The sequence below is a fragment of the Pieris napi genome, chromosome 5 (assembly GCF_905475465.1).
Source record: "Pieris napi chromosome 5, ilPieNapi1.2, whole genome shotgun sequence".
NCBI classification, from domain to species: Eukaryota; Metazoa; Arthropoda; class Insecta; order Lepidoptera; family Pieridae; genus Pieris; species Pieris napi.
The window spans coordinates 8,050,787-8,070,030 of record NC_062238.1 but is presented as its reverse complement, the minus strand read 5'-3'; the positions used below and the strand labels follow the sequence as shown (position 1 = coordinate 8,070,030).

The following is a 19,244-nucleotide window of genomic DNA, read 5'->3' as shown; positions in this document are numbered from 1 at the left end:
CATTTAGATTTATTAACCCTTAGATAAGCCAAGTTTGTTTTTGTTAGCGCCGCAACCCCTCTACCCTAATGTTGTGTTAGTTATGTTATGTTATAAGCTCATATTTTAAACCATTAAAGTCAGTTGTTACCCAGCTTTAAAGAATTTTATTTATACATCTCCATACAAAAGCTAAATCTCGATAAAACCGGTTTCCGATTTATTGATATATTCTTTCATTGTTGTTTTATGGGTTTTCTATGCGAGAATTCATAAAGATTCTCATAAGTGTTTTTGGTGTAAATTCGTCAGGTATTTAAATTAAATAACGTATCTTGTTAATGAATAAAAATAATGGGCTACAACTCCTTTTGAAGCTTGACCTAAAATTACATTTAATTGATCAATTTGTATTTTAATCGATAGTAAGGTAGCCAACCAGGTAGGTACGTCGGACATTTTCAACGTTTAGTACAATAATAGGTATTCTTAAGCGTGAACCTTGTATGTATGCAATTACCAAAAGGATAAATAAAAACACAGTTGCAAATTTTTTCTAATTATTGAACTACAAGTCTTATAGTTAAAGATCTTCCAACCAATTTGGCCACGGCAGCTGAACTCTGCACTAGGCACTCTTTTTATTTATTTCTCACTTCGCACATATGTTTGTAGACATAACATGCTCTGATTTGGATTTCTGATACGAGCGGAGCATCGCAGGAGGCTCAAACACATCAAACCATTTGTACTACCATTATTTTCTTGATAAAATGATAACCGAATGAGCTTTGGTATATAGAAACAAATAAAAATAAAATAAATCAGTGGCGCTACAACCTCTTTAGGTCTTGGACTCAGATTTCTGAATTTGTTTCATGATCATTTTTAAATCTAATAGGCAAGTAGGTGATCAGCCTCTTTTGGGTCTAAGGCATGTTGGTTTCCTCACGATGTTTTCCTTCACCGTTCAAGCAAATGTTAAATGCGCACATAGAAAGAAAGTCCATTGTTGCACAGCCGGGGATCGAACCTACGACCTCAGGTATGAAAGTCGCACGCTGAAGCCACTAGGCCAACACTGCTCATAAAGAAACAACACAAAGTTTAAAAAAAAACTAACTTTATTCACTGTCTAGATATTAATCGTAAAGTATAAAATTTTAATACATTTTGGTACAATATGAATATCTCATCTTATCTATTACTATTTTGTATTATACACATATATATATACTTATGAAATACGGTTATTGTCCTGTCTATCCGTCTCCAAACCTGAAATAAAATTATAAAAATTAGAAATGCTTTTAAAAGACAATATTTTACAAATGTTAAATCAGTTTTCTTTGATCAGCTTTTCATACAGGTTTTGGTACAAAAAAAAATATATGCTTAAGTTGTAGGTGTCAGTAATATCAACAGTATAGGGTAGCAATAAATGTAGCCCTAGGTAGCTACCCTGCAACAAACCCTTTAGAAATTTACGCCAATTATTTTATTAAAGGTAAACACACACGTTATGATATCATTACTACTTATATGTACTAACCTAAAACAAAGGGCTCAACATTTGGTCCATTAACAAATTTCCTCTCGAAAGACGGAGCCAAATCTTGGAAAAGCTTCCGTAACTTGGGAGTAAAGTTCCAAAACAACACACGATGTTTACCGGCATCCAAGTCCGATATTAATGTGATGATATTCTGTGAACGAAGGACATTGTATGTTATTGAAAAGGCTTGGAAGTTTATACTTAAGAAAAATACTCCTATTTAATTATAATATTATTATTAAAGCTTATTATTACACAAAATAAGGAATGAATAGTCTTAATATTTTAACCCAAATAAAAAACCTGTGGCACTCGGGGACTGCCGCGGTATGCAATTATAATTATTTATTATGCAGTATTTTTTTCTTTGATATTAATTCAAGTTTTTTCTTTGATAAATTAATTCAATCTACCACTCTACCAGATTCAGACTAACTCGCCTATATAGTCTGTCTCACTCTAACGAGCACCGGCTGCACCGATCTCGTCAGAGAGATGTGAATACGCAGTATGCGTTCTGTCCCGCTCTAACGCGTAAGTTTTTTTCGTTACGGAATTTCTGGATTCGGTCTCACGCTCGAGGCCCGCGATAGAAGCTAAGCAATAGCTTAAAACTAAATATTTCAAGTATCAACCGACTTTAATCGGATGCATATATTTTACTAACGTGAGTATTATTTTTAAGAAAATATACTAAAGAATTGAAAATAAGAAAATTATATGTACCATGCCTTTAGAAAACTAATACATATAATATATACCTCGGCGACACCAAAATCACATGACGCCAGCAGCCTTCCATCCAACACTATAACACTGCGTTCGTGTCCGTGCAAACTGACTGTGCGTACAACATGTTCCGAGCACGCGTACGACAACGTGCCCACCAGCGATAAGGTCGTGACGTCCTGGTTACCCACCTGTAATATAAATACTAAAATTAGCCTTCATTGTAATGGGGCGTGGGCCACGTTTTTTCCTACAATGGGGATGGGAAATGCGTGCATATATTTCAAAACTTGTTTTATTTAAGAAAATCTGCTTTGATTTTTTGTACCTAATACGTGCCATACTTACTTGCCCTATGAAGGTGATTACAAATAAATAAAGTAGCACATGACGTTTAGACCCGAGCTGTACTTCGAGAGCAAACAAAGTCTCTCGTAAGAGAAATGGACTATCGGGTCAGTTGATTAATGGCTTAGCGTTAACCAACATAAAAAACCAGTTCAAAAAATATCGGTTGTCTGTAAAGTCGGTTTACTGACGATAATTGAACGTGACAACGTCATAAGAAAATATTGATGGGATGGTTGCATTTTTTTCAAAAGAAAATTTTAATTTTATTTGTTTGATAGATATTTTGTATGGATATAGAGTAGGTAAATGGAAATCACAATTGAATTGATCAAGTTACATTTATTTGTACGCATAAATACAATTATGTCAATTTTTTTGTGCAAGCGAGAGCGCGGAACGAGTGCTCTCGTTTGCACTTCAAGCCTTAAATGGAACGCCTCAGAGCGAGGTAACGCCGCATGAGTCATGTTTTTTCGTGCGTGCAGCCGGCTCCATCGATTTATAAGACGTTGTCACGTCAAAAATATTTTTCATATGCATTTGTCACGCTTCTGACAAGACTGCTATTGTTATATTACTAGTGTTTTTTTTAAATATGGGATTATAATTATAGTATGATTTACATTGTATTATTATAAAAATTTGTAAATTAATATTTATTCTACAAATTAGCCTTCGGACTTAAGTAAACGTCTTGAGTCTTTGGGTTCTTGAGGTCGTCAATAAAAACAAGTTCTAGAGACGAAATTCATTAGAGTTTGATGTATGACACAGAGTGATTAGTCAGTTCAATCTCAAAGCTGGATTAAGTGAGTTAGAATTGATATCCATTTAAAAATGTTCATAATAATCGGTCACTTCAATACAATAAAACTTACAAATAACTTCAGTAACTATTTTTGAAGTTCTACTTCTTTAGGCGCGTTATGAAAAATTGATGAGAGTGAAATTTTACGAAGCGCGCGCACCGTGACACAAAATTAACAGAATAAAGTTGCCCAAGGATGATGTTATGGCATTGGACATAATTTAAAAACAACATTCGAATAATAATAGAATTTATGTTACATTTAATGTAAGAGAATAATAATAAATATTTATTTATTTAATTTTTCAAATGTAAACTGAACTTTATTGACTTTAATGACTCCTTTTCCAGTCTTTGATTATTTAATTGTAATTAATTATTTGCATGCAATCAAAAACTATTTTTAATAATGCCAAAGAAGTATAACTTCTTACGCGCGTACATAAGTACACGCACCCTTTTTTTATTATGATAGACAATTTTTTGTATCTCTGTAAGTAAAACTGACCTTGATATGTTCCGTATATAACTTGGGTCGGGCAGCCGCCAGCAATGCTCTCACAGCATCACAGGCTACGCCAACAGCTATTCCATACTCCAGTCCAATAAATACGCCCACAAGTATAGTCACACCCCAAACACACAATTCAGCCTCTGAAATATCGTAGAAAACTTTAAAAATTAAAAGTAATGAACTTTTAATCCGTTTAAATGTTTCTTCTATTAAATTCGAAAGGAACCCGAAAAAAAAACACAAACATTACTTGTTTGTTTTACTCCAATTTTTCTGAGAGTACCAACTTTTAGGCTTGACAAACTGAGTAACTTATAGCCTTTTTCTTACATCTTATTGCTATTTCTCTTCCTATTTTTTTTCAATTATATCTCAATAATCTGTACATTTTTATTAAATTTAAAAAAAACTGTACACTACATGTTCGATAAATAAACGTGTTTTGAGCATGTGTGTCCATTATCTTTAGCATTTCAAATATAAGTATTTTTTTTTAGTCATACATAAAAGACAGACTATCAAAGCCTAAAAAAGCAAAGAGGATAAACTTAAAAATATCCCACCACCACCATCATGGGATTTGAGGTCGCAGTGCTTAAACAAGAAAGTTTATTGACCCTTTTTTGTTATGTTAACAACACTTTTACGTTATTACAGTAACACAGTTATCATATTTATACTTAATTAGACAAATATAAAGTGTTTGGTGAATGATGATTCTTTTTCCACTTACTCTTTTAGAAATTAATTGTACTCACTACTATTCTTCCAAAGCTTCTTAACGATGGCAACTTCTATTAGCGAAATCATGGCCACTATGATCACTGCGGCAAGCGTTGACCGCGGAATGAAAAAGAACGCCGGAGATAATAGAGTCACTCCTAGTAACACGGTACAAGCTGAAATGAAAATCAAAACTTTAAAAAAAAGAAAGGATGTATTGATATAAAAACGTATTCTTCTTAACTAAAACAGCAAAATAAAAAAACTAATTATTTTTCATGCAACGTAAATTTTATCAACAAAAGGTACAGATACCGGCAAACATCTTGAACAAATGTCCTTGCCTGCGCAGAAGCGATTTTTAGATATCACTTCAGGCGGTGGTGCGCGGCGAGAGTGACGTGTCGATCGTGTGATTGGCAAATCAGTTGACGTTTGTGTCCCAGATGCGCAAACTTTCCCCCACTCCTTTGTTTAATGCTCAAGAAGTTTGCCGGTATCTGTAGGTTGAATTTAACAAAAACTCTTAAACTGAAATAGCCTTACTTCTGCCTTACCTTTAAAGAATGACCCCGCTGGAGTGACCACCCCACTTGCATGGTTAAGGGCAGTGCGCGTGAAAGATCCCGTAGCGGGCATGGCGGACGCGAACGAACTAAGAAAATTACACGCTCCTATTGCTATCATTTCTTGCGTGCCATCCACTGGTTTGCTCCCAGCTAGAATTAAATTAACACGGCCCTTAGATACAACACAAGATTCTTTATTATTGTTATTAAAAACACTTGGTTACTATGGCAACAAATATTGAATATTCCATGTTTTATTATACAGTATTGTATACATTTATATGCTTCTCACGTCACAATTTGCATACCAGATTCATTTCACACATGTCACAGTTAGTAAAGAAACCTTTAATATATTGGGATATAATCTATGTTTTTCTTTTAATTATATAATTTCACCGACACTTTCACAGTCACTTTTGTAGAATTGACCTTTATATTGCAAAAACAAAATTATGAGATAAAAGATGGCGTTAATATGTCAAAAATTTAAATTGTATGAAATGTAGTAGTCTCTCGCTGTTGCTATCGAAATATCGATTTTAGACGTTAAAGGAGTTCTATTAAGATGTCTCCAAGTCAAGCAAAGAAGTCTTAGTTACTTGTGATAAATGTTTAGTTAGTTTCTATAGGTTTCACATTAATGCAATTTCACTATACAGTATGTTTAAAAATATGACTTTTTTGCCAAGCTATATTTAGTCTACTCTGGTTTTAGTAAGGTTCGATTAGTAGTAAATAAATAAAAATGTGTCAAATACATATAAATATTTTGTGCATACGAGGGTGAATCCAAAAGTTTTAAGCCCGACCAAGAACGTAAAAGAGTAGTTCGTGTAAATAATTTTACATTTTTCGACATAAGCTCCATCTAGCTCAACAAACTTCCTTCAAATTTAACTGCAACTTGTTTATTCCCTCAAAAAGGTTGTCAAAATAGTCGTTTACTGCGGCACTATTTCACGAGATTGTCCTGTTAATGTTTTGCCGGAACCAATTATTTCATAAGACATTTTTTTCAAAGTATTCTAACCTCCGACCAAACAAGTAAACAATCACAGACAAAATAATAATGAGAAAAAATATCAACATGTATTTATAAACAGTAGCAAAAGCAAAACAATAACTGTCTCTTTTATACTCATAAGCTTGACCGAGCGCGAGAGAGACGGACAGTCTTTTCATGATGCATATTCAGTGTGACGTCACGCCTCGCGCTTATTCACAGACACTACACAAGCACAAAGTGTAAATGTGTTGAAGCCACCAGCTTTAGATAACAGACCTATAACCGATACGACAACAAAAGCTTAAGAGAGTTTCTAAAATTTCTTTTTTTCTTTAACAGAAATAAGTAGTACTTAATCATACCAGTTACAAATGCTATTTTGCTAATGAAAAAATCTATACGTAAATAAGTTACTTAATACCTCTGACGGCAATATAGTCGGGAAATTCTCTACTAATCTGGAGAAAATATATTTTTTTAAAAAGCAATTCGACTTATGGTCCTTCGTAGAACTTCTTCGAAAAACGTACCTTATCCATACCGATATTATATAGAAAAATGTATGTTTGTAACAAAGAAACTTAAAAATAACTGAATCGATTTTAAAAATTCACTATTTGAAGCTTCTCTGTGAGAAACAAAGCCTATATGAATTTCTGAAATTTAAAAAAATTACATCATCCCATGCGAAGCCAGGAAATGCTTCTAGCTTCTAATATGCCGGCAACGCATATGAAATTTCTATCATCGTTTCCCTGTTTTTAACGGAGGAGGTTATGAATACGACGTGTATTGAACTTACCAAAAGCTTTAGCAATGGCAACACTCTCCAATATGGTAACCAATGGCATGACAAGTCCACTCGGTCCAAATACCGCAAGCATTTGTTCGAATCCGAGAGTCACGTTGTTCACTACTGTACTGAACGGCGGTGGTCCAAAGTAGGGAAGACCACCTTGGATTTCACCTGGAATTTATGTTATTTAATAATTTTAACAATGTTTGCCTATACGAATAATTATACTATTGTACGCATATTTGATAATAAATGGTATCCTATAAAGAAAAAATTAGTAACGTCGTAGTACTTTTTAATATTTCAATATGAATTAAGGGAAGTGTCCCAATAAACGAAGATAGCATTTCACTCAACGGAAACTTATTAATTACATTTCATAATCCGGAAGTCGAACAGTATAAATTTAAATCTGGTATGCTTCGGTCGATAGTTAAAAAAAATATTGCAAATTTGGCTTTAGATTTACACGAAACTTAGTTTAAGTAAAATATGATATTACACTTAGGCTACGTATAGTACCTACATAGTACATAGTTTTTGATTGAATATGTATCAACTAACTAGCTTGAAATAAATGATTTCATATGTACGAAATTTTTAATTATCTTATAGTAGGTAAGGTATAGTTCATGGTTACAAACAAACGAGTAATCTTTATATACTCAAAAACTCACCGGTCAAATTGAAAGGCACGATATCATATCTGTAAAGCGCGAACGCAAGTATCGAAGCTCCAAGGACAACGAACGCATTGCGTGCACTCACTACGTACACCCACGCACGGGACGTCCGCACTCGACACGTGCTCGACCCTTCTGGTGCTCGAATTTTGGAAAACTGAAATTATTTATGATAATTATTGCAACAGATTTGAAGGAGACTTATATAAACAAACAATAATTAGTTATATAAAAAATCACCAATTAACGTTTTAATATTTTTATAGCATATAGAGTGTGAATTATCTTGTACGTACTACAACTGGCTGGACATATTTTAGAATAAATTTATCAACACGACGATGTATGTATAAAAATATATAGTTTATATTTATTGGTTTTTTAAAATAAGGTGATGAATATTTCTTACCTGAAAGATATAAAGAAGTATGATAGATATAATTCCCAGTAATGTGTCATACAGTTGAATCGTGCTTATATTTTTGAAGAAATTTATTATAGCACTTATAAATGTCTCACCCGAAGATCCTGAAAAAATAGTGAATTTATTCCTTCGTGCCAACAAGGCCACACTTATGAAGCATAAACTAAAACTTAACCTTAGTCCATTGAAAAGTTACATTTGGGGTTGCGTTTTTTAGAGGACGCAATTTTATTTATGGAACATGTAGGGGGGGTCAATACAAGCTTAACTCCAAGTTTGTGGGGTTGGCGTGCTTGTCCCCCGGCCGCCATCTTGGATAAAGGGGTCCAAAAACCACGTTTTTGGCTATATCTCCTAAACTATCCATCGTACATAAAACTTGTAAAGACACATTTTGTAGCAAATCGCTGTGTCTACGATTATGTCTATGTAACTTTTTATCATAAATCCAAAATTCAAAAAGTTATAAATAAAAAAGTGATAGCTAGCTACCATTCTAATAACTGATTGATAATATAATTATGTCGAAGATTACCATATCAGCAAGTTGTCTGTGGAATAGGCCTACTAGGAATACCAATAAGTAAAGTGTAGGAATAAAAAATAAAAAAAAATTTATTTGGAAAATTTGTTTAAAATAAACGAGAGATCTTAAAAGTAAGGTAAAACTGCTGTTTTGATCGGCTTGTCATGAGCATTGACGCACCTAGTCAACTTTAGAAATAGAAAATATTTTCACTTTTTTACTTATAACTTTTTGAATTTTGGATTTATGATAAAAAGTTACATAGACATAAATGTAGGCACAGCGATTTGCTACAAAATGTGTCTTTACAAGTTTTATGTACGATGGATAGTTTAGGAGATATAGCCAAAAACGTGGTTTTTGGACCCCTTTTTCCAAGATGGCGGCCGTGGGACAAGGGTGGCGACCCCACAACCTTGTTTTTAGCTTTACACTGACCCCCTCTACACATCAAAAAAATAAAATTGCGTCCTCTAAAAAACGCAAGGTAAGGCCTAAAAAATGTAACATTTCAATGGACTACCTGAATTATGAACAAGCTCAATAAACAAAGGAAGATCAAATATTGCAAGAGTATGTAAGGAGCGTAAAACCCTAGGTTGAAGGTTCGGTGGTAAGAATGTATTGCACCGTCTCAAGCTTCTAGGTTTTTAATGTCTAGATAAGACATAAGGAGAGTCTAGCATATTATTGTAGATAAAAGAAGAACACAACATCTAGTACTGAAGACAATCTCAATTCCGGGGATTTTTGACAATGAATTACAAGGCGGCTATTCTGTGCCCACTGACACTTAGTCCGAAAGTATTGACACATTTGATAACGCCAAAGACGAGACTGTAACTTGAGTTACGAATTATAATATCGAATTAAGCGTACAAACAAACCTAAGATCCTGCATTCAAATGACTGCTGGATGTTTATACTAATTAAAACCCAATTCTACGGCAGGTCATAGATTTAAATATTTACGTTGTCTTTATACACAGAAGATCTTCTTGCTTATTAAACCATAAACCAGACGCAAAAATGTGTCTGCCCAAAGTAAAATACATATACATATAATATTTTTTACCTGATAACCTGAATAGTGCCTTCAACTGTCCTGCACCTATCTGTAAGGCAGCGGCCGTAGTAAATCCGCTGATCACAGGTTTCGATATAAAGTCCAATAGAAAGCCTGTAAACAGGTGATTACTTATATTATTTCATTAAATAAAACGATAAAGTAAAACGCGTAGTGCGTAATTAATTTTTTTTTTTTGCGAAATTCAAGTCAAATCGGCAAGATTCCAGTACAAATTCGGAAGGAAACATCATGTCTGTTTCCTGGTTTATTTTAAGAGAACAAGATAAACATGCGTTTCAAACTCTAAATACGCTGAAGATACTAAATTAATTTGAACATATTGACTTAGATATATGTATTTAGATTACTAATTAAAAGTATACCCGATTTAGATCCTAAAAATAAAGTTATATGATTTTGCAATATACGGTAAGATCTATGCAGAAATGTAACAAATACTAATTTCCAAACACATTCAAATCATTCGATTTTATCGTAAAATCTATGACATGTGACAGTAATCCACTTGAATGGAGATAGTTGAAGTGTGTTTTTTTCTTACATCCCAAATTGTGCATTGATGAAACAATTCAATGCAAACATAATTTCGTTTTTATTTTACGTATAAAGACTTAATAGGTTTAAAATTGTTTTCACGAAATCCATGTTGGTGAATGTTTAAAGTCGTTTTTGTAAAATAAATTGGTAAATTTAATAATTTGTTTTTTATTTTATTACATGAACTTCGACGTCCTCTATATATCGATCGTACATAACCTATAATATAGTCCTGGTTTCGCTTTCCGACAAAACAAAATGTTTTCTCTTAGTTGTTAATATAATTGTAAAAGGAAATAATTATAATTGTAAAAAGTAACTAACCAATATTTTTGGTATAAATACGATTGGCAATATCAACTACTATTACTTACCCAACTGTAATATTCCGAGTAACAATATAATAATACCGGTCATGAAAGCAGCGAAAAATGCAAAGTCAACTGACAGAGCAACGTATTTAGCGATCAATACGGACAAAATGGCCGTCGGTCCGGCGCAAACGTCCTTTGAACTACCGAATATCGTGTACACCATACCCGGGAAGATACTCGCGTAAAGTCCCACCTGGGAAACAAATAATTTTTAGCATGGGCGGTAGATAACAATAAAGAACATCGTCCACCACAGTACCATTGTCTCAAGCCATGATACAAGGGTTACATATTAAGGAACGTCTTTTCGAAACTAGCGAGCGCGATGTTACGTCTTTTCTGTGCTGCTCTACGGCGTAAAATCTTGGACGATGACAGACTCCAAAAAACTGAAAACGTTCGAGATCTGGGTTTATAGACGTATGCCTAAACTGTCTTGGACCTACCGCTTACGAAATACAACCATGCTGGACAGAATGCAGAAGAACGAAAGTGCTTAGGAGTTAGGACGATTAAGAAAGTAGAATATTTGGACAACGTCTTATGTAACACCAAAAAATACGAGCTCCTTCAACTAATCATACAATGCAAAGTGGCAGGTAGAACTCAAAGCACCAAGTCATTGTTCAGAAGCGCGGCAGCCAAAATTAAAGTACCCATAATGATCGCCAACCTCCGAGAGGAGATGGCACTATTAGAAGAAGATTACATATTACATTAACTCTATAAATGCAGAATTTTCTGGCCCTCTATAAAACCTCCTTGCTCCATAGATAAGTAGACAGGTAAACCTTTATCTTAGCCATAGACTAGAGCAGTAATAGAACAAATAGTAAGCGATCAGAGACTTCTGACCCAAAATAATATTTAGCACTACATCAAATTCTAATCAATCAGTGTAACAATTACCTGAGGTGGTACTCCAGCTACCATGGAGTATGCAATTCCTTGAGGTATCGAAGTGCATCCTACAGTTATGCCTGTAACATAAAAAACAAGAATATTAATATGATAAGAACCAGTAGCACGACAGGCCTTAGAATTCTGTATCTGTTTCGTGATCTTTTTTTTCTTAATATGTATGACATATGTACATGATTATGTGCTTGACACACGCCGTCGGTTTATGGCCTAAAGCATGCCGGTTTCCTCACGATGATTTCATTGATCCGTACGAGCGAGTGTTTATGCACGTCAATGTCAAAAACGTTTACGACAACAACGTTTAGAGTTTATACAAACATACCGGTTATATTGACCAAAATCAAAGGTTCCGGCAGAATTCTATTGTATTAGGTACTTAATAACAACTTCATCTGTTGTTACGACTATCGGTTCTTACGACCAAATATGAGTAGGTACTCCCTTCGATGTCGATATAACAGATTTTGACTGTATATACATTTTATTTTATATATAGATAACCATTGGAACGTTTCATTAGACCAACTTAGTTGGTCAACGATTATTACATTGTTGAAACTGAAATTAAAGCCATATTTTAATGCAAAATAAAAATATTTAAAATTGATTATAAATAGATATTTTGTCGAAATATGGGTAATGTTAAATAGTTATTATTTACATTATATATTTTATCATTCAGCTTAATGTAAGCGGATGTAATATTAAACCGTGCACGTGCCAGGTTAAATAAAAACTAGATAGTTTCTACAAGAAAAATTACAAATTGAAAAATGTGTAAATATCGATTCAAACTTTTATCTTTGCAAATAAACGCGCTTCTTACAATTTTACTGAAAGTTCTTTTTACAATTGTCGAATAATTTCACTTTCCTACATATACATAAAAAAAAATTTTACTGTAAATTATGGCAGTAAAACGACCAATCGCGCAATATAAAAAGCTAAAAAAATCTATTACACTGTTTTAACGCTTTAAGATATAACAATACTTTAGTTTCTGTGAGATATTCAATTGTATTTAACTCTAAATCCTGGAGTTACATAAAAAACTTTCTCATCAAAAACGCCATATGGATAAAAAATTGATAATAAAATAAGAATATTTACCGGCAATGAGATCCTTTATAAGATAATTAAGCCTATATTTTGGTAACCAGATGGTGATGGGGACCCGACTCTTCCATGACTGAACGCTACATAACTTGGAAGCCACCCGCCGAAACTTATTTTTTCGCCTCGGACCTGAAAATAAAAAAAGCTCGTGAAAATTTTATCTTCATTTATACTAAATATTATAATGTGGAAAGATATATATAGTTTTATTTGTAATGTTACGTTTTTTTGTATTTTAAGAATGCTTTCAGCAATATAAAGCTACATTTTTGCTATAGGAGTGAAGCATAATTTAAAATATTGAAAGAAAGGGAAAAAAGATTATCCTTTTGAGATTTGCAACGAAAATAATTTGGACAAATAATATACATGTGAAAGCCCAGATAACAAGTATTTAAATATTAATCAAGCTGACAAAAGATTTTTGCCAATCAGAAATATCAGACTCATTAGTATGTCAGGAGTTACTATGCTTTCCTATTATGTATTATTAATATCGAAAAATAAACCAGGTATAAGGTTTTGTATATCTACAAAAGATAATGCATTTTTAAAATTGTAAAGATAGATCGTTATAATTTAAAAATAAGAAAGGATTTTTAATTTTTTTTATAGAACAGTGTGATGTTCAATGATGTTAAGTGATACCGCCCATGGACACTCTCAATGCCAGAGGGCTCGCGAGTGCGTTGCCGGCCTTTTAATTTTAATGCTGGTAACGAAGGAAGTGTTTACGAAGTGGAATATGGAGAAATGAAGTTTGTGAAGATTTACGATAACTATTAAACACTTTCTTATGAAACTCTGAAAATTTATCAACAAGACAGTATACCTACTTGTGAGTTAACTAAGTTACAAAATTTGTTATTAATTACGTCTTTCGCAAAATGAAAGCCTCAATGAAAATCAAACCAGCATGACTTCCCTCTCTTAAGAGGAATTTAAAATCAATCAAGCCATTTAGGAGACAGCGTGATAAAAGATCAACAACACATAATTGATATCATGTGAGCCTTGTCCTTTGTCATATATATTTAAAATGCATTTCTTATTAATTGAGATTTCTCTAAATCATCAACTATATCATATCAGCCGTAATTTTACTAACTGAGATACATCTGTTTCGTGATATTTTTTTAATTATACCAGTAGGTGAGCAGCCTTTTGTCTTACACACCTTCAACGAGCGAGTATTGGATGCGCAGATAGACAGAAAATCTATTGGCGCAAAGCCGGGATGGAACCAGCGACCTCAAGGATGAGAGGTGCTGAAACCACAGCTCATTTTACACATATATTAAAATCTTTATGAATAAAAATCCAGCGCTACAAACCTTTATTTTTTTTAGAGGTTAGGAACATTGAAAATATAAAAACATCGGTGTACACTGCCTGGGTGAGTAAGCACAGCTAACACAAAACCATACTGAACTGTTTTGATTGCAACAATCAAGTAGTTGCTGAAACTAGGTTTTTTGAAGTAAACTTGGACCGCAACCACAATTGTTGTTTGAAATCCCGTAAGTTCTAAATGCAGTTACCTATCACCTATTAGGTTTTAATCCTTTTTGTGTCAAGGACTAATATTTTTCCGAAAATTGTATCAGATACTTCCGAGCTAAGCATTACTAACCAAGCCAGGCTTTCGGTCAACTTATAATGAATGCGCAAATTAATCTTGGACTTCGTCTGACCATGTACAAACCGAATAGGTGCCACAGCCATTTCTGTGTTAAGAACTTGACGCGACACCAAATTATGCCTTATATATAAGACCTAGATTTTTTCGTTACTAATTAGTATTGGGTCTAACATGAATTTAACACGTGCATATTTATATAATTACTAGCTGTCACGCGGCCCGCGATGTTTTGGTGTAAGATTTTGGGGTCACACCTATGAATTGCAAGGAAAGGTAACCCCCGATGTAAGCAAAACCCCCGCTCGGAAGACGCTAGTGTGGGGGAGGGGGGTGTAAAGCACTGGGGTGCTTCGGATCAGTTTCCCCCAAATATACACTATCGCTGATATTTAGCCCTACATTAAAACATATATTTGGGGCGTGAAATAATTGTAGTAAGAACATTTAGTTTTCTGTGCTCTCCACTGAAGTATTATCGAACCGATTCGACTTAGGGTCCTTTAAGAAAAGAGCGTACCAATTCGTAAGAGGCCGGCGACGCACTCGCGAGCCTTCTGGCAATGTGAGTTTTCATGGGCGGCGGTATCACTTAACATCAGGTAGTCCTGTTCGTTTGCCCTACCATATATAAGGAAAAAAAAATGTTTATTATTACGACAATATGTTATATTAATTTTGTATTAGTCATTTTACTCTTACCACTAAAGACATAAGCTGACTGGAACAAATTCAGACCATCAGCATATCAACGATATCATGTTACGATAACTCAGTCAAGTAGGCTTTATTAAGATAAGTTCTATCCTAAATTCGTTGCATTTGTCAATTTCTATTCTTCCGACATTTTGGATTTTTTTAAGATGATGATTTTGAATAACACAAAATACATTCAAAATGTATGCCAAATGCTAATAACGATAATAGCGAAGTAACCTATGCATCAAGTGCAGGGAAATTTTATAAAATATTTTTTATTTTTATTCAACTCATTTTCAATATATATTTACTTGTATAAATTTGATGAAAGTAGATCAAACTTCAAAAATTATATTTGTAAATATAAGATTAGATTGTTTAATAAAAAAGTACTGCTCTCTTGTTTACATATAAACAAAATTTAACAATACTTCCGAATGAAACACTTAGAACATTATGCATTTTAAATACACACTATTTTTTTTATATTCGTAATTATACCGGTTTAATTAATAAATATACTAGGCTGGTGTTAATTAAAAATAACCATCAAAAGCTGATAACGAATTGTAATTAGCTATTAGTTTATTCAACAATTAATAGACGATTGGCTGTCTATACCTATATAATATTTAATAAAATTAAATATAATAACAAACAAATTATTATTATTATAAAATAATTCAAATGCTTGTATACCGATATAGAACCTTTTTTATACGTCCATAAACTATAACATAACATAGCTCTCACGATATCACTATGTAACACAAATCTCATACCAATAATGCCGCTCATTTTGAAGTCACTTCACGTCTGGTAGGTTCGACGTTTCGTATCTTAATGATAATATAAGATGCATACTCAACAACTATTAACGCGTGTGGTACGCCAAGCAATTTAATATCAGATCACACGCTTCCGAAAATTGTGAACATACTGCGGTCTTGTCTGTTAATGGATAACCATTCAACGCAGCGTATGCGCAGATTTTACAGTAATTATGAATCATAAGTCGATCTAATTACACCTATATCATTACATGTTTGATAGTTGTGAAAGCAAGCATATTTTCTTTAATTCGGAAGCAAAGCAAGCATAATTCGGAATTTCAGTTCTCGCTGCGGCTATTATAAAGAACATGAGACATCAAGTCATGTAAACAATGTTATTTTGCATTTATGTCCGTTCAATAAATGTTATTCAAATGTTTGCATATACAACAATATTATTTATGTTATTTCCTGTTACCAATTTCTAATTGTCTTCAGTTAATAACACCATGTAAATATAACACAGATTGCCTTGAACTTAAATTTTTTCTTAATTTTTAAACAATAATTACCTAAAAATATATTATACTTGACAGCCGCATTTAATCTTATATGTATATAGATTACTTAACTGGTAAACAGTCTTAAAGTTATGTTGTCTCTTGCAAATAATAAAAAACTGATAAGTTGTTTTTTATCACCATAATAATAATACATATCATTATCTGCATAACTTGTCTCAATAAGAGAAAAAAAAAGTAAGATGAAAAGTGAAAAAATGTATCTGCATATTGTTAAATTAGATGTTTTTATTGAAAGATTTGCACATGGCTTATTTCGACTCTTTTCTTATATGTACTTAACTGGAATTAAGGGGGGTAAAAAAAATCATTTATTTAAATTGTAAAATAATAAACTCTACTGACATTCACACATTGTGTACAGCTTACATTATGAAGGCTTGCCAAAAGTGTTCAATATTTTTGCAGTTACTATCTCAAACACTTTTTTGGTTATATTTTAAAAACTAGCTAAAATATATTCTTGTGAGATACACGCAAAAATAAAATAAAGTCTGAATTTTAGTGACTCATCTAATTTAAGCTAAAAAATGTATTAACAATTTGTTGAACCCATAACATAACATCCCCTTAAACCCATGTGTAAGTACTATTAAGTAACCAACTATGATTAGTCCAATTAAATTTTACACTGTTAGTAGTATTATACTTACTAGTTTCTAAACTATTTATAGGATAGTTTAGAAGCTAGTAAGTAGACTGCAAAGTACATAGTACATTAGTCTTTAATTCAAGTTTTCCTTACCCAGATGTTAAAGGTTTTATAGGATTCAAAATTCTTTAATAAACTTACTAGAATTTATTAAAATCCCCTTAATCTCTACAAATATTGTACAGGCTGGTTTATTCTAATCTAATCAGACAATAAATCAGTTTATTAAAGCATGCTCAGAAATTACACATCATAAAAAGCGACTGAGATTAATAGTGCTAGTAATCCTAGAGCAAAACTATTGTACTAAGTGTGGAAGTAATATGAACAATAGATAACCATACAATTTTGTTAGTTTTATTTATGAGTAATTTTTATTATAATGTAATATTGGAACCTTACAGTGTATATGTATGAAATTAAGGGAAAAGTAGAAAATTGTAGTAACTTTACGTATGTAATCTATACTAATCTGTTTTAGATTCTCCTAGTTAAAAAAAACTTTCAGATACATAATATGCCACAACACTGATTCATATGATGAAAATGCAATCAGGCTTTATTGATTGCTTAATATGATTTGTTTAGTATTGTAATAAATAAATTAACAAAAAAATTATATTAAAGCCCTTAATATATAAAATAATCTTACCAAGAAGAGGCTGGCGTGGATCATCGCTGTCCATTTTCAATGCTATACATGTTAGTGGTAGATACTTGACGTATCTAATCTCATTTACATTTCATGTTTTATAATAGGTCAAACAGAATTAATAATACAATAATTTACTATCATTAAACATGTCTATTAGTTTTCAAAACAAAGCAGAACTTTGTGGTATTAACGGTTGTCCTGTCTTAGTCTATTGTCAAAACCTCCGTCAGATGTCAAGATGGCACTCTCAAAATCCTAAGTCTAACTCCATAGAGTACATTGTCTTAAATATTACTAGTTTTAAGTCTGTTGTCAACGTCACATTTGGAAGAAAGTTTTTTTTTTTTGGAGTTTATGGCCTGTTATCTAGACCTTTCGGCCAAATGGAAGAAAGTAAGATAAGGGTTCGAGGGCAAGTTTTAATTTAATTTAAATTTGTTCTCGGCCTTTGGGAGGGTTGTGCGGTACCGGGCGAGTGCTTAAACCGTACATGGAGGACACGGTCGAAGTTCTAAGGCAAACACGAATTATAAAAAATCTTATACATACTTGACGCTGGCTAATGCCAGACCATGCCAGAGCCATAAAAAAAAAAAGTAAGATAAGAAACTCTATTGATAATACACTATCTACCTTTTAAAAAAACCTTAGCGTAAAGGATAATCATGATTTTAACTAGCCACACACGTGTCTATACGTATTATAGCCACACACGTGTCTATACATATTATTATTTAGAAACTTGAATTATATTTTAATCTAATAATTAATTTAAGAAATAACATGAATTAACGTTTAATATTAAAAACAAACAAAATCGTCAATACCCGGTACGACTTTCGGAGCGGTGGTTTTTATGTTCTAGTTCTTCTTTCGTACCAAGGTTAAGACTTAAGGTTGTCTATGATGTGTTCAAAATATATTTAAGTATGTAAAGTATAACCGACGTTTCGTGTTAAGCTATCGATTTACCACCAAGGGTGGTAAACAAGTTTTCACCGCTTACTGATAAATCGGTGAAACCCAAGTCAAACCCATATTTTAAGACTTTATCCTTATAAGAGGAGTATTTAAAGTTGCAGTCATGGTGAGTTGTTGCATAATTGGCTGTAAAAGCTATAGTGAACGCAAAAAAAACAAACATAACCTTTCAGTAACTTTGTTCAAGAATTATTCATTCGAATGTGTATTTTGGTCAATAATAAGCAATCTTCAATGAATTAAAACTGTAAATACGACGTAATATGTCGATCATTCGCTATCTCACACGCTGTACGCTGATGCCTGGTCTATACCAAAGTCCGTCTACGATTAACATAATTTGAATACTAACAAAATTTGCTACCGTGCAGGCCAAGAAAGGGAAAAAAAATTTGCTTTAAAAATTATAATGATTATTAAAATTTAGTTTTTAAGTGCTACAGAAGGATATATATTTTTAGTTTAACATTACCCCGTAATATCTTTTCACGTCGACGACGGATTTTGCCCATGAAAATTGCACAGGAGTTAAACATATTTATTTTCTTTGATCATTA

At 32.8% G+C, this 19,244-nt stretch overlaps 1 protein-coding gene across 2 annotated transcripts; it reads right to left on the bottom strand.

Annotated features, from left to right (window-relative positions):
• Window positions 1–1,085: 1,085 nt before the first annotated feature.
• LOC125049668 (sodium-independent sulfate anion transporter-like) lies at window positions 1,086–17,913 on the bottom strand. Of its 2 annotated transcripts, none has more exons than XM_047649071.1 (14): window positions 17,704–17,913; window positions 12,702–12,836; window positions 11,577–11,647; window positions 10,668–10,860; window positions 9,742–9,846; window positions 8,126–8,244; window positions 7,711–7,873; window positions 7,040–7,204; window positions 5,217–5,378; window positions 4,695–4,835; window positions 3,931–4,076; window positions 2,296–2,454; window positions 1,532–1,685; window positions 1,086–1,257 (listed from the first exon to the last, which is right to left on the bottom strand). In XM_047649071.1, exons 1-14 carry the CDS (start codon window positions 17,735–17,737, stop codon window positions 1,217–1,219), a joined length of 1,788 nt encoding a protein of 595 aa, XP_047505027.1. In that variant the 5' UTR covers window positions 17,738–17,913; the 3' UTR covers window positions 1,086–1,216. The 2 variants fall into 2 exon arrangements, with proteins under 2 accessions (XP_047505027.1, XP_047505028.1); XM_047649072.1 differs by lacking the exon at window positions 17,704–17,913 and adding an exon at window positions 15,828–15,967.
• Between the last annotated feature and the right edge of the window lie 1,331 nt (window positions 17,914–19,244).